Source organism: Eretmochelys imbricata, chromosome 15 (genome assembly GCF_965152235.1).
Source record: "Eretmochelys imbricata isolate rEreImb1 chromosome 15, rEreImb1.hap1, whole genome shotgun sequence".
Lineage (NCBI taxonomy): Eukaryota > Metazoa > Chordata > Testudines > Cheloniidae > Eretmochelys > Eretmochelys imbricata.
The window spans coordinates 20,491,676-20,507,279 of record NC_135586.1 but is presented as its reverse complement, the minus strand read 5'-3'; the positions used below and the strand labels follow the sequence as shown (position 1 = coordinate 20,507,279).

The 15,604-nt window shown below is 36.4% G+C and overlaps 1 protein-coding gene across 8 annotated transcripts in view; it reads left to right on the top strand.

Annotated features, from left to right (window-relative positions):
• The window catches only part of SFSWAP (splicing factor SWAP), a 96,030-nt gene that overhangs the window by 23,372 nt on the left and 57,054 nt on the right, over positions 1 to 15,604 (top strand). For all 8 annotated transcript variants that reach the window (XM_077834888.1, XM_077834887.1, XM_077834886.1 and 5 more), the window contains 3 exons: positions 6,134 to 6,371; positions 7,098 to 7,229; positions 7,601 to 7,694. In XM_077834888.1, coding sequence (XP_077691014.1) covers positions 6,134 to 6,371; positions 7,098 to 7,229; positions 7,601 to 7,694 — 464 coding nt within the window. The remainder of the gene's footprint in view (positions 1 to 6,133; positions 6,372 to 7,097; positions 7,230 to 7,600; positions 7,695 to 15,604) is intronic.

Genomic DNA, 15,604 nt, shown 5'->3' with positions numbered 1-15,604 from the left:
CAGTGTGCAGCTCATTTGCCACCGTAAAAACAACCCTTGCTCGTCTCCTGTAGAAACATTCTAGTTTGGAAAGGACAAATACGATCATTCACGGCCTTCCTTATGGAAGTCACATTTTATCAGAATAGTGCAGATATTTGTGAATGTGACACAGCTTGTTAACTATCTTCAGCTACTATGATTTATTTATAAACCTTTGGTGTACTATCAGCCATTAGGATCTGCCAAGTTTGCAAGGTGGGAAACTTTTTTGAAAGGTTGTTCAGTGTATTAGAGTGAAACTGCAAAATAGTCTACCTTTGAGCATGCAGCATGTGTAACTATCTTACACATAAACGCTGTTTGTTATTGTGTACCATGTTGTTTGTGCTATGCTTTTGAACTGTTATGAAGAGGATTGAGTATTAATTTTGCTGAAGGAATCCCAGTGTCAAACACTGCATAAGGTTCTTTGTTTTCATTTTGGTTTTATTTTGGTTATGGGTTTGGGGGTTTGCTTGGGGTTTCTTGGTTCTCCCCACCGCCAACCTCCAAAAATATGGCTTTGGAGAAGAATTAGTTAGTAATTTGCTTTCACTCTGAGCTTCTTTTAGGGTAGCTCCACAAGAAATACTTACTGTAAATGCAGTCGGGCAGCATTTTATTGCCAATAAGCCTCATTAAATACTCAGCTCATTGTCCTTGGTTTCCCTCTTTGATTTATTGTATACATTTAAAGAAAGCAGCTCTAACCATGGGTTGTATATGAGAATTGACTCCATCTTCCAGTCTACTTTTCAATAGACTAAATGCACAAAGTTGCTGTCTAGATGGCTTCAAGCTTTTATCAAAGTAAAGCACTTACCCGGGTTAAATAATTTCTGAAGTGTTTTTTAGTGATCATAATGTCTCTTAGGCTTTCTTGGTAGTAAAAATTATCTGGTAAATTGTTCAAAAAGGGCATAAAGCTTACATTTGAATAGTAGTATAAGGCTTTTTTATTGCAGCTATTAATTTAAAATTATTTGTATTTATAAATCTCCATGCAATTTGGAAGAAATAAAACTACCAATTAAAAAAAAGAAAATAGCAAGGTCTTAATAGTAATCTTGGATGATTGCACTTCATTAACTTTTTCTTACAAAATGGCTTTTTCCTCTATCTCAAAATAGCATAGAAATAAAGATCCAACAAAAGGTGATTCTCTCCTAGGAGAGACTTTAAAAGTGAGGTCAAGTTAGAATGCAGAGCAGTAGGAGGAGATAACAGAATGGTATAAACTGTATAACTGAAGAGGAAGCATTATGCATTTCTGTGATAAATAGAAGACTACGAAGGGATATGGTGAAACTAAAGCATCAAAATTTAAAATATGTAAAACAGAATAATAGTTTGATGCAATATAAAATTAACTTGTGGAACTTGCTGTTGCAAGATATTGTTGAAGTGGATAGTTTTAATCTGAAAACAAGATTACATATAAGAATAGGCATAGCATAAATTGTTGTACTACCTAGAATTAAATTACAAAGGGCTCTTAATCTTCATATTCTGACCATAAAATGATCTCTTGGGTGTCTCTTCATGGCATGGTATTGTTTAGTTATGTGTGTTAGTTTTTTCTTAACTGTCATTAACCACTGTTTTTGGCAGTATCCTAGTAGTACATTCTGGTGATGTCCTGTTAACTCAGGTTATTTGGGTTACTGTAACATCATACTGATGTTAAAGCCTGTTAAGACATGACTGTTTTCTTGATTAAGATTTTATAACTAAAGCCGTAGTGGTGCATTTTTTTTCAAGGGGTTTATAGTGAACTCTTGGTGGTTATTCTTTCAGACCCTGATCTTGGAGTTGACAACTTTCAACAGCCCTGCGCTCATGCAAAGCATTCATTTAAGTCAGTTAAGGATTGACGTTTAAGTGTTTTGCTTTAAAATGTTTCAAGTGTTTTGTAACCACCTGGGACAAACAGTGTACTTCTATCTTATTGCTTAAAGTTCACGAGTTGTATTTTGTCTAGATTTTTGTCTGCTTTTGGAAGCTGAAAAACCTTCAGCTTGTTGATGCCATCACTTAGTAAAGAACCTTTTGCATAAATGTCTTAGCAAGCTGAGCCAGTCCTACACAAACGGCGTTTAAACAGTGAATCTGTAGGCTGTTAATGAATTTATATATAATTTTTTGGGGCATTAGCTACTAATTAGTTACGTTCTGAGACCTTGCCGCATGTGGTAGTTGGAAAAATTCAGATTCCTACAAAACCTATATAAAAATCATCCACAGTTCTTGTACAGTATTCATTGGCACAGTCATTGGACCAAATTAAGCTCTGGCATAAGAGGATACAGGTTTCACTGAAGTGAAAGGGAGATGTGCCCCTTCATGTATAGAGGATCCATTGTAGAGTTGTGCTAATCTTCATTTAAAATGTTTGCTTTGTAATAAGTAGAGAGGTATAAAATATTTAGGTAGGGCAAAGTAAAGGCTAGAAATTTGAGGGAAATTTGTCTGCTTCCACAACTCAGTGGTAAGAAATTGAACACCTGTCTTTCTACTTTATGAGGCATAAAAAAAGCCCTTGCAAATTTTTCTTATCGGGGAAGTGAGGGGGAGGGAATATTGAGGTTTTTTTAACATTAGAAATTCAGATGGTATCCAACTTGAGTATTCTTTGTGGTTATTTATGTGATAATTCAAGAGAATCTATGGATGTCTTCTGCAATCCATTTCATAAATCTGAATATATCATGGAGGATGACATGATTGTTTCATGTTATCTACACAGTAACATCATGGTAATTTTAGGATGGGTTGTATCTGTGACTAGTGTTTGATGTTTCTAGAGAGGACTGAATCAGCATCCAAAACACTTGAATCCAAATCTGGAAATTCGTTTTGATGGCAGCAGTCAGGCTCAAGTCTTTAATACAAGCGTAGCTAGGTGTTTGGTAAATTCATTGCCTTGAGCCAATTCCTTGTGGCCTAGATTCTCAAGAGTGGGTAGTGATTTGAGGAGACTGAAAAAATTTCTATGATTGGTTTTTGGTACTTCCAGGATCCAGCTGTCATAATTGCTACTTAACAAAATCAGAACATAGCAGTGGCTTTTCTGTAAATGTAGAGGGGGGAAAAAGGAACCTTTTTGTGTTTATATTTTTTTCCATCTAAATGACATCTTTATTATGGTGGAGAATATATTATACATGCTTGTGCTTAAAAGTTATATGTTAAAAAGGGGGCGATGGGACTAATTGGGGGATTTTATTACAGTTATGTCCTTTCTTGTATGAGCATTGAATCTGTTTGGCTATATCTGTACAGACAGGGGTTTTATCTTGTGTATCTGTAATTTAGCTTAGTAAATTGCAGTGCGGTGCACTGAGTTTTTCTTCAAGACATATTCATGAATTTGATAAATTTTAGAATCGCATCCCTCAGAAGCAAAGCAGTAGCAGCGATAAATTTTCCTGTAGATTGTTGGTGTCTCAGAATCTTCTAAACACGGTGGCCAGATAGTCACCCTTTTGCTCATCTATAGAAGTGAAGTTCTTCGGTGGCGATTTAGTGCTAATAAATTCAGTGCATTTAAGATGCTGAAAGTGAATCTTTTTCCTCATGCTGTTTTTTACTGTAAGGGAATAATATCTGGAGATGTGATAGGCTTTCTGCTAAATCAGCCATTCTCTTAAGCATGGATGGGAGAATTCAGACAATTAGACAATCAAGAAATGCACCAATCTTTCCAAATACAGAGTATTGGATGCTAAAGGTTGGTCATAATTTTCAAATCTGTATCAAGTTCTAAAAATTTACGCACAATCCTATTTGTATTTTGAAAAGTTCTTACTGAAGTTGCATTTGAAATTGTTGCATGGATTTTTTTTTTCTGTTCCAGTCTTGTTTAAATTATACAAACACTGCTGCATAGTAATTGATAGAATGCATGTTTAAAGTCAGATAAAGATTAAACTAAAATTTTGAACTTTGGGAATGTGAAATCATTGCACTGAATTTCCTTGGTTTCTAAATCTGTTAAGCAATGTAACCAGCCTTTGATAAATCACTAGCTAAAAGGTGTATCGTTCTTACTATGTTGCGCATATCATAAGTAAAGTTTGGGGTAAACGATAGGGGAAGGATTGTAGAATTCCAAAAACTAGACATTGCAATTTTCTGTGGTAAAATCAAGAACCTCACGGAATGACAGGAACCTCTGAATTAAAACCCTGTTGAGCTAGATGGAGGTAGTTCATTTTCTCCTGCATTTTTGGAATACCACTTTATAGAAGAACCAGGGCAGTTCTCCTTCACAGGCAAGGGGCAGTGTTTGAGGAGCCTGATACGCTCTGTGCATGGAAGTGAAATCAACTGTGTGGGGGTTTCCTGTTGTCAAAAATGGGAATTGTGGGAGGCCTGCTGAATTGAAGGTTCCTCATTCTGATCCCATGTGCATTTACCTGTAGGCATCTCACTCAACTTCAAGCCCTGGTTCTCTCTTCTGTTACTTAGAAGATAACCTCTTTGATCTGAGATACAAGTCTAGCTCATCTATTACCATTCCTATGCTGTTTCATTATGGAGCTTGCATCTTGAGTTGCCATGTTTACCCCTGCAGTTCTCTTTTGAGAATATTTGGCTTCCACTGGATGCCATTTCTTTCCCAATACCCGTTTGTTTATTCCTTGGTACAAGACAGAATGCAAGGGACAGGTGTAGTAATTCCACTGTTAGATTTTAAATATGGGTGAAATACAGGGCTCATGAAAGTGAAGGATTTAAAGACCTGGCTTTACAAGTATGGGCCATTCAGGCTTTCTACACAGGTCTATCAATGCATGTCAAGCTTAGTGTACAGTGTCACTGCTTTTCGAGTCCTGAGCCTTTCGAGACCTGCCCTTCACCCAAGCCATCATGCAGTTTGCTATGGATAGAGACTTGAGATAAGCTTAAACCCTCTCTCCAGGTCTAAACATCTCTGAACTTTTTGGAGTTTGTCCTCTCTGTTGTAGAGAAAAATCCACTGGCAATCGGATGAGACCAACTTATTTTCACAACTGAAAATTATGCTGCTCATAACTGAACACCAGTGGCATGTTCAGCTGGTGTTTCATAAATGAGAGATTCGTACATCTATAATTAATAGAATAACACATTAACAGCTGTGAATTTTGTATTTTTTGTCTCTTGAGGGTAAAATCTTAATTTTGTTGTGCTAGTAGCGCATATGAATTATGCAGGCTTTCGCAGCCCATGACAGTGAGGCTATCAGCTACTGCTGAAGTATTCTAAATAGACATTCCTCTGTAAGGCATGTTCCAGCTACAACCAAACACCCTTGCAAACTTTAATGTTTCAGGTTTTGTGCATGAATGTATAGTTTTAAAGCTAATTAATTGGGCTAATTGTTTCTTATTCTACATGACTGGATACAGATTAAATTGTAACTTTAAGTCCGAAAGTTTGTACTGCAGCTATATCTTTAATATTAAAAAGGGGAAAATTGCTTAACCAGGCAACCTGGATTTTTGGCAATTTATGTAAACTAACATTTTACTTGTCCTGGGTAACCTGTAAAGATTCATTAATCTTTTTTCTAAAAGTATTTAGAATTAAGTAAACCTTTGCTAGAACTTTTCTGTATTTAAAATTAATTTTACTCTCATAGTACCTCTCAGATTAATGTTCTAATTATCTTTCCTCAAATTAAAGAAGCTGATTTTGAGTATAAAATACAAATTATTTTTCCTAATATTTACAGTGTACACATGGTTTTAATTTAGCTAATACCTTAAGTATTAACTTCCATGAAGAAAAATTACATGTTAGCATTCTTTTCATGTGCCTTTAGTGGTTCACTTCACTGCTCATGCCTATTTGGTTTCTATTTGGCCTTGGATGTGCTCCGATACCACCTTCAATATGTCTGCCTCATTTAACCTAGCTGTGTTGATGTGAACCATATCTATTTTCTGGTGTAAGAAAAGGAATAAAACATTACTTGATTTGAAATGTGAATCAGTGACATTCTAGTTACGGTAGCAGTGCAGAAAATCTATTTTTTTTTTTTTACCATGTGTTTTTTCTTCAGACTTCCTGAACTGTTGATCTTAAAACAAATGTTTGAGGGGTTTTTTTTTTAATTTATTTATAGCAACAGTGGCAGCCATGTATTACAGTTACTATATGCTACCCGATGGAACCTATTGCCTGGCACCTCCACCACCAGGAATAGATGTTGCCACCTATTACAGTGCACTGCCTGCAGGGATGACTGTGTCAAGCACTACAGGAGTAACATCAATGCCTCCACCTCCTGGTACTACGCCTCCACCTCCCCCAGATACAACTGATTCCAATAGTGGGTTGACATCTACTACACCTGCTGCAAGGTACCATACTTTCATGTTACATGTATATTTCCTATATTTGGCTTAAAAAAATATTTTTTTTTAAGCAATGAAGGTTTAATTTTAGTTTCACCAATGTAATGGAATGCCTCTTATTGATAGTATGTAGGGGCGATGGTTAGTTTATAGTTTGGACTCAGATGTGGTCAGGGACACACTACAAATGCATTATAAATTCCTAGAAATATAATTATTACCACACATAAATTCCATTTAAAATATTAAATGTGTTCTTTTCCTGCATAAAATTGATCCATATCTGAGGCATGTTTAATTTAGCTGTGTGACATTAAAAGCATATGAAGTGAGATTGCTTGTGATTAGTTTAGACACTTGTAACAACTGTGTTTGTTTAAAGTAGCTTGGATTGTGTGCACCACTACTGTATAAAGCAATGTAAAATGTTTTGTAACACTTTTATTAATCACTGTATTTGTGATTGTTTCCAGAGTTTCCTCAGATAACATGGTGCAGAATATCTCATTTTTATGAGACTTGGTGAACCAAAATGATCCATTGAATGTATGGTTTTGCGTAATTTATGGTTTATTGTAATTAATTTTTTGCTTGAAAGCAAATATTTAATCTGTAGAAGTACAGGGCAGCCCAAAGAGTGGACTTCTGTATAAAATTTTTGGTAAAACAATAATTAAATAGAAATGTGTTCATATCGCCTATATATAAATAATGGACTTCTGATGTTTGCAGCACTATTGCGCCAGTGGTTGCCATTATCCCCCCACCTCCAGATATCCAGCCTGTTATTGACAAGCTGGCTGAATATGTTGCTAGGAATGGAATTAAGTTTGAAACCAGTGTTCGTGCCAAGAATGATCTGAGGTGAGAAAGTCTTCTCTTAACTTTCATTTTATATTCTTTAAAAAAAAAAAAAAATTAGCTGGACTGTTTGTTTTATTGGCAATGCATGCATTTCTGAATAAAAGTGTTTTAAGGAAGGTATTTGGTAATTTTTTATGTTAAAATTCAAGGGACTACTTAAAGTTAACGCTAAAACATTAATACTAAAACTCGGAATCCAGAAGCTGTGCTTCTGAATGTATATATCCCCTGGGAATTTAGGCATAAGCTATTATATTTCAGAATACCAAATATTGTTCCTGTGCCTGAGGTAGTGAGATGGTAAATGATTGTTGACATTTGTTGTGTTCATGTGTATATTTCACAAATTACTTTTCCTACTCTCTTAACAGGTTTGAGTTCTTGCAACCATGGCACCAATATAATCCCTACTATGAATTTAAGAAACAATTCTTCCTTCAAAAAGAGAACAGTGACAACTCTCAGGTATGTTTATGATAGGACAGGTGGTGGGGAAGGTAGATCATTTTGTTCTCTTTTGTATTCTACATTCAGAGAGGAATATGTAAAACTGATTCCTGTAGAGAGTGTTTGTGTTGGGGAGGGACTTGGATGCCTTTTATTTCATGTAACATAAATCCAGAAAGTGTCATCAGATTTGTACCTTTACTCTAGTATATCATAAGCAAACAATGTTTGTGGTGACAATGTGAAAAGTTAAACATTCTGAGAACTTTTTGAACTCCACATATGGGAGTCTAACAAGAACATAAGAACGGCCCCACTGGGTCAGACCAAGGGTCCATCTAGCCCAGTATCCTGTCTTCTGACAGTGGCCAGTGCCAGGTGCCCCAGTTACCAATCCACGAGATCACCTTCCCTCTTATCCTGTGACAGCTTACTTTGCGTAAGACCCTTTGGTGAGGGACCTTGTCAAAAGGCTTTCTGAAAATCTAAGTACACTATATTCACTGGATCCCTTTGGTCCACTTGCTTGTTGACCCCCCTCAAAGAATTCTAGTAGATTGGTGAGGCATGATTTCCCTTTGCTAAAACCATGTTGACTCTTCCTCAACAAATTATGTTCATCTATATGTCTGACAATATTGTTCTTTATTATAGTTTCAACCAGTTTGCCCGATACTGAAGTCAGGCTTACCGGCCTGTAATTGCCGGGATCACCTCTGGAGCCCTTTTTAAAAATCGGAGTCACACTAGCTATCCTCCAGTCATTTGGTACAGAAGCTAATTTAAATGATAGGTTACAGACTACAGTTAGCAGTTCTGCAATTTCACATCTGAGTTCCTTCAGAACTCTTGGGTGAATACCATCTGGTCCTGGTGACTTATTGTTGTTTAATTTATCAATTTGTTCCAAAATCTCCTCTGATGATACCTCAATCTGGGACAGTTCCTCAGATCTGTCACCTAAAAAGAATGGCTCAGGTTTGGGAATGTCCCTCACGTCCTCAGCTGTGAAGTCCGATGCAAAGAATTCATTTAGTTTCTCCGCAATGGCCTTATCGTCCTTGAATGCTTCTTTAGCACCTCGATAGTCCAGTGGCCCCACTGGTTGTTTAGCAGGCTTCCTGCTTCTGATGTACTTAAAAAAAAAAAAAATTTGCTATTGCTTTTTGAGTCTTTGGTTAACTGTTCCTCAAATTCTTTTTTGGCCTTCCTAATTGTATTTTTACACTTCATTTGCCAGTGTTTATGCTCCTTTCTATTTTCCTCACAAATTACGCAGCTGCTATGTGGAGATCCAAAACCCAGAGTGGCGCTCTGCTCCCATGAGGCTTAGGAGCATGGCAGTAGCAGTTACCTTCTCCTGCATGTCTCAGCCTGCTGTCCTTAAGGCAGCTCTTTGTTTTTCTGATCCACTGCCTTTCAGAGAAACTTTAACTGAGAAAGTCAGTGTAATCTGGTAGCTGTCCTGACTGTTCTGAATTGAGAAGACGTGCTTCTTTCTGCGTCCCACTGAATTTCTGCTTTTGGAGAAAACACAGAACCCACATGATTGAAGATAGAGAAGCAAAGTGGCAGAAGGCAAGAAAATTACAGTTTTTGTGGATTTATGAAGCTTTTTGGCTAAGTAGCAAATTGCCACATAACCAGGTTCAGTATTCTCACAGGCTGTGGATATAATAGGACAGAGCAGCATGTTGAAAGTGCTTCCAAAAAGGACTTTTAAATTGCTCTTACCGAACTACCCAATGAAAAACAACTTTGCCTGTCAGGCTCTTAGTAAGCTGTCCGTACAGCAATGGCAGCAGCAGGAGGACCCTTCTTAGAAGCAGTGATGACATCCATATAAATGAATTACAGATCAGTAATTAAACCCAAACCCTTTCTTTAGAGCATCTGGCCGAGCAGTTTGGTCTCATGGCTCTCAACAGATGCCTGGTTTTTCCTCTCATTAGCCGTCTACAACTGCTATAGAATCTTTCAGAACTTTGTCTTCAGATATCTTCTAACCAGAAGCTTCTCTTAAAGTGACAGTAACTTTGTACATAACTCGGTGAAGCACATGTAAGGATTAAATATATGCATTTCTATTTTAAACTATTTTAGAGAGTTTACAGTGCAAATTCAAGGGTATGTGAGCTGTGGCTGTATTGCAGCTAAGGACTGTTCTTACTAACAGACTTTCCATTACACAGTGTAGGCTGCTCTTAAATTAGTAGACTTTGTTGGAATGAACGTGCTGCACAGTAGTTCTGGTTTAAACAATTAACTTTGGCATATAATTAGTTCATTAGTACATAAAACCATTCACAGTTTGAAGATCTGCCGCTAATGGTGAGTAATGGGCAGTGTTGCTCTTTACTAGCAATTTCCTCCCTTTCATGGCTATAGATCAAATTCTTAATATAGTTCTAACATAGTCCAGTTTAATTTATTAGCTAGCTCAGGGATTGGCAACCTTTGGCACGCAGCACGCCAGGGAAAGTAGCTAGCTGGCCGGGCCGGTTTGTTTACCTGCAACATCCCACAGGTTCAGCCGATTGCGGCTCCCACTGGCCACGGTTCGCCATCCTAGGCCAATGGGGTCTGTGGGAAGGGCAGCCAGCACATCCCTCAGCCGGCGCCGCTTCCCACAGCCCCCATTGGCCTGGAGTAGTGAACCATAGCCAGTGGGAGCTGCAATCGGCTGAACCTGCGGACACGGCAGGTAAACAAACCGGCCTGGCCCGCTGGCGGCTTTTCCTGCTGGGTCGCATGCCAAAGGCTGCTGATCCCTGAGTTAGTGTGTGCTAGTATTTATAAGGCATAATTTCTGTACTCCAGAAAATTTGTGAAATTGAAACAATTTTCTAGGAAATTGTATCAGTTGTTATACTTAGTAAGATTTTATCTTGTGTAGTATTTTCACTTCTACTGGATTTCAGTAATGAAGTGCTTTTGAAAACAATTTATTTGTAAATTATTCATAGACTATTAAAACTACAAGATTTCAATAGAAACTAATCATTTTTATGTAAGTTTCTTTTTTTTAATATCCAGCTATTCTTCAGTGGGCTTACATTCTATATTAGTTGCCTAGATTAATAAGCATTAATTAAAAAAAAATTTTGAGGAAATGATGTGTCAAAGAAAAGTGATATTAAGGATTCCCATTTAAAGTTGAAGTATTGTAACTTTCAGACCTGGTGATGAGTATAGCGAAGAAGCCAACAGAACATGATTAAATAAGTTCCTTGAGATTTTGTGTAACTATGCGAACTTTTCCCTGTGTAGTTGTGCAGATAATTCCCTTACTTTTCTAAAAGATGAGAGCTATTTCTGCTTTTAATAATACGGATAACAGTGTTTTCTTTGCATAGTTTATTGATATAACCAAATATAAAGCCTTTGATACCTGCTTCTGCATCATTTTAAATCAGCTTTTACCATTGACTTCAGTAGGTACAGGATCAAGTCCTCAATGCTATTTTGTTATATTTTATCACTCTAAACTGTTAGATTAGTTCATGCTTGGCCAATGAATGGCTGCAGAGGGAGGGAGGGATGAAAACCTCTGATGACTGAGATATAAAATATGGAATGGGTCCCTCCTTAACATCTAAAATCTTTAAACAAGAAGTATATTCAGAATAATCTATTAGGGAAGGGTTATTGAAATAGTTTGTTTTTGCTTATGTAATTTTCAGACCCTTAAGTCTTTCAGCTCTTTTTTTTTTTTATGGAGAATACTCCAAATAGCCTTCATTTAATATATATTTCTTACCTTGGCATTTTCCCATACCAGAATAATTGAATTTTATGACAATTGAATCTTATGACTTATGCTTCCAATAGTATCATCCCTGTTGCGGATTTCAAAGCATCTAGGGAGTTTCGTTCTCACAGTTTAGTTCACAAATACCAATGGCAGCTCAAAATATCCATAGTAAGAAAGAGGATTCCTGTTTCTCTCTCCTTATTGAAGTCTGTAGCTGATTATTTCACATGCATCGTTAGCTTAAAGTGTTGCACACAGCCAAAACAATTGTGCTCTAAAATAAAATGGAAAGCTCTTAAATAATTAAGCCCCAATCTGTGTTTTTAATTTCCATTTATGAGTTACTTTTTACCCTGAGTTGGTTTCTTAATAACCCTGTGTTCACTTTCTGATTGAGGGGAAGGGCTGGGTGATCTTTGAGACTCAGACAGGAGGCTGTCAGACGGGAGGCCTGACAACAAGCAAAGTCCCAGCTTATGTGCTGTGACCCTATACAGATGTCTCCTCCCTGAATCAAGCAAGGAGCCACTCAGGTGGTATCCCTTATCTCCCCTCCTACCTGCCTTTTCTCTTTTTTGCATCCCAGTAACTTTTGTGGGAGTTATGGCAAAAAGTAATGAACAAAGGAGGTTTCAAGCCAGTGATGGGATGAAGAAGAGGTGCTTCTGATGCTGCCATTGCTATTATGGAAGAGGGTCCAGGAGTTCCATGAAAACCAGCCCTCTTCTTGAGAGATGGTTTGTGAATACTTCCAGTCTGCCCTCAATTATTGCTAAAAGCAAGGAGTTCACTCCTTAACCCACTTCTGGTTAGTAACAACCTCACCTCTCTCCTTCTCCCTTCAGGGGGCTTCAGAGCAAGAAGTGGTAATGATGTGGTGCTGCTGCTGATAGGGAAATAAATTGTTTTCCCTATAGCAGCAGGAGCAGCTTGGAGTAGTTTAAAGTCACTAATTAGCTCCACCCTGATCTTTGTCAAAGAATGACAAATTAAGAATTACTAAACAGGATATTGTATGTTAGAAGTGGCATGATCTTTCATTCTGATCACTGTAAATAGTCTTCATTGATTCTGCTGAAGGCCCCCCAAGGAGCTTGAGACCAAGAATAATACAAATTGGAGGGAGGGCAGCTTTGGGCATTAATTTTGAAACTGTACCTCCTTAAAGAAATAGCTGAAGTGATGCTACTGGCAAAACAAATTAATGGAAAACCATTATTCTTTTACATCATCCCATATTACTTAGGCATTGCAGGCAATTTGTATGTGTAATTTGTGGCTTTACATGTGTAATTTAATATCTGATATATTCAGAATTAATCAGGAACAACAGAATGATTTAAGAATTGTGACAGCCTTGCCTCTATTTTCACTCATATTTTTTCATACATTTTAATGCATTGTTTTTGGTTATTAAGTTATTTAGATTTACTTTAAATTCAAAAGAAGCAAAAGAGACATTAGATCTGGTTATTACCACCAGGGTTACTGATATATAGTGCAGCTAATCAGACTACTCTTGAAATGGCTGGAAGATTTCGAGCTCCATCATATTACAGCCGTTTTGGGCAGAGGAGTTAATATAAAATGCAGTCTATTGGACAGCATGAAGGGTTATATGTATAACAAATAAGTTATATGTTGGGTATCATCTATGCAAAATTGTTGGTGAATTGACTTATATAGTTATTCTAATTTACATATTTATTGAAGAGTGAAGGAATGGGTTTTAGGTAATACCTTACAATTAAGACACGGAAATCTAGTTTCTGTTCTGTTAAATCAGTGAAGAGCTTATATTTTATAGCAATTGTACTTGATGAAATGTTTAAAAAAAATAGATAAAATGTTCGAGTGCAGTGTCTCTAGTTGAGGGAAAATCTTACATAGCATGCATCCATTCTTTCAAAGAAATACTTAGAGAAAACACGTTTTTTCCACTTTAATTGATCTTTGTATTGAAAAGTTCAGCTCTCTCAAAAATGTTTGTTTCCTTTTTCCAAAAGGTTAGGTGGATTTTCATATATAATTTGTCCTGTATTCTTGTATTATATAGTAAAGCACACTGTCTAAGTGAAAGGGTCAAGAAAGGGGCAATGTACATGAACAGAATAAGTCTGCTTCAACAACAGACTTAGTATGAAATGTTTTTGACCACCTTGCATAGTTAATGAGTCACATTAATTTGCTATCTTTGAATATCTGTATTCAAAGGAAACGGGTTATAAAGCCCTTGCCTGTCATTCTAAGAAATTAAATACATGTGGGGGTTATGAGACATTTGGGGTTATGTGTATTTGGGTTTTTTCTTCCATTTCTCTAGTGTTCCTGGGTAGCTTCTCTGGAACTGGTGAAGAAAAATATGTTGACCTGATTTCTCACTCTAGTTATTGCAGTGGGACAACAAGAGAATGCTAAATACTTGCTATTAATTTCATTCAAGGTGTGAGCAAAAGTAAATTACAAAGTTTATGTTGCTATTCAAACTGATACATTATGAAGACTTGACCTGCCTGTTTAGCACTGTGAGGCTTAACAAATTTTTTAAGTAGTTTAGATATCGTTTAAGAAATATATTTTTATTTACAAGTCAGAATATCAATAGTCATGACAGAACAAAATTTATATTAATTTCAAAGTTTATTCAGGTATCTTGGACAATGCTACAACTGTGTATTATCAGACTTTTAAATCAATGAATATAAAATTATTGGGTTTTCTTTGCTAATGTTTACCTTACAGTTGTTTTCTAGTTTAAACTTAAAACTAAACGTGGGGACCTGAAATGGGAAAACATTAAAGGTGTTTGATTTTAAATAAGTTACATGAACTTATACTGTGTTGTTTTTTCAGTTCTCACACTCTCACAGGATTAGTATTAGAGTGAAAAATATTGACTGAGTTTTACTATTTAAAAATAAAATGGTACAAATAACTTCTTTCTTGGTCAACTTGACCAGTTTTTAGGTTTGGCTTTATAGTCCTCTAGAACAGGAATAACCAAGGATTGGCCTAAGCACCAAATGTAACACAGTTCTACAATGTGGACTGTAGGCTCCCTTATCTTAAATCCGTCAACTTGGCATGTACTGTCTGTAATGCCAACTCAGTCTCAGGATGGTGCATCTGATTCCAGTCATTGTCAGTGGTTAAGCAAACTGAATAGCTGTTAGGTCCACAAAATTCACCAGGGACAAGTAATTGGCAACAAGATAGATAATGGAAGTTCCCCCTCATGAGTGTTTTTTGGGATTTTTATGCATAAATAAGCAAAGAATGAATCCAAGCCTTTTCCCCCCTATATTAAGTTATGCAGCTGTTTTAATGCAGTAACAGCCTCTAGATTCCATCAGAGTTAGAGATAAAGGGATTGATCTAGTTCATAGGAAGGTGGAAACCAAGCATCTGCTTGTCAAGTCTTCCAAATCACTCCAGTATGATGAGAGGAATCAAAGCTTGGAAACTTTCCCCAGTGCCTGTTAGCATTAACATTTAAAATGACCTCTGTCTTCAGGTTTCCTGAAGACCATGTGTATTTAAATTTCTTCATTCACCAATCAGTTCTATCTCAAATCAGTTGTCTTCCCTGAATAATTAATTCTACCCTTCTCTACTTCATGGGAAGGAATTCTTAACAAATAATCTAAGGTCATATCTCTGGCTGTGTTTTTCTTTATTCTTGCAACAGGTATAAAGTTATTTACACCTGATTTATCTCATGGAGCTGCATGCCATAAACCAACATAAATTCTAATAATGTCACTAACTGTATCAGATAAAAGAGAAACTGAATTTGCAGATCTTTCATTTCTGAAATGTCAATATAAAATCAAATGATTTTTATCCTTCAGCTTTCTTTATATTTAGAAAATACGAAAAATTATATTTATTTTATGTCGTCATAAAAATGTTAACACTGCTATTTTATGGCACTGTCAAATGTTTACCTTCAGCTTTCATTTTATAATATTGTAAACAGTAACTTGAATAAAATATTTCCATAATTTTCTGGAAAACTCACTTTTACTTGGAGAGAAAATCTGATAACTAATAAAGGTAAATAAACTGAAACTGCATGAAAAATAAGTGGAATAGAACAGGCATCAACCTGTTTAAGTTTTTGTACATATCAGGAACCGGGTCTGCTACTGCATATCTATTGACAAATTGCTAT